The 684-nt window shown below is 33.3% G+C and overlaps 1 protein-coding gene across 1 annotated transcript in view; it reads right to left on the reverse strand.

The window, feature by feature from the left end:
• Positions 1–287: 287 nt before the first annotated feature.
• Positions 288–684, reverse strand: part of TRIADDRAFT_62703 (uncharacterized protein) — a gene marked incomplete at both ends in the record, with an annotated part of 2,297 nt that continues 1,900 nt past the window's right edge. The window contains one exon of the mRNA XM_002118648.1: positions 288–359. Within this exon, the coding sequence (XP_002118684.1) occupies positions 288–359 (72 nt within the window). The remainder of the gene's footprint in view (positions 360–684) is intronic.

Here is a 684-nt window from a genome sequence, read left to right on the forward strand (position 1 = left end):
CATTGATTGCGATACTATTAATTTTGTTTTGATTTATTTTTTGGGTATTGGTTAAACTGACTTTTTGGGGTTTGCTTTATGATCGACTGCAATTTCGCAAATCATTTTCTTTATCTCTATTTTTATTTTCTCATCCTATTTTACCTCAATCTTAATCCTGAATCTTTTTACAAATGTTTTCGTTTTCTCTTCAAATCTCTCTTTCACTGCCATTTATAATTACAATCGAACCAACTCAACTATTGCGTTCTCCCCATGGACGAATATGCAATGGTGTTTTGCATTATTTATTTTTGGGCATTGGTTTTACTGACATTAGGGTATACTTTATCCATCTGTACAAAGCACACATCCATCATCTTGATTGATAGAGGTGATGTTGATTTAGTTTATTAATAGCTGAAGAGATCGCCATCTACAGTATTACAAGATATCAAGATACAAGATACAAGATTAACTTTACATTTCATGCAAATATCATGTCTTTTTCACGTGGGTTACTAAGCAGTAATCATGCTGATCACTGCTGATGATGAGTTGAGAGTGTTGAAGATTCCATTGCATGTCCCATATATCGAAGTGAGGGAATGGTAGAGTGATTTGTAGCTGTAGTGTTTGGGGGTTATAAATATTCAAACTAGAGTATTTTTCATATAGGATTAACTGCTTGTCCGACCATAGATT

This window comes from Trichoplax adhaerens, genomic scaffold (genome assembly GCF_000150275.1).
Source record: "Trichoplax adhaerens TRIADscaffold_365 genomic scaffold, whole genome shotgun sequence".
NCBI classification, from domain to species: Eukaryota; Metazoa; Placozoa; class Uniplacotomia; order Trichoplacea; family Trichoplacidae; genus Trichoplax; species Trichoplax adhaerens.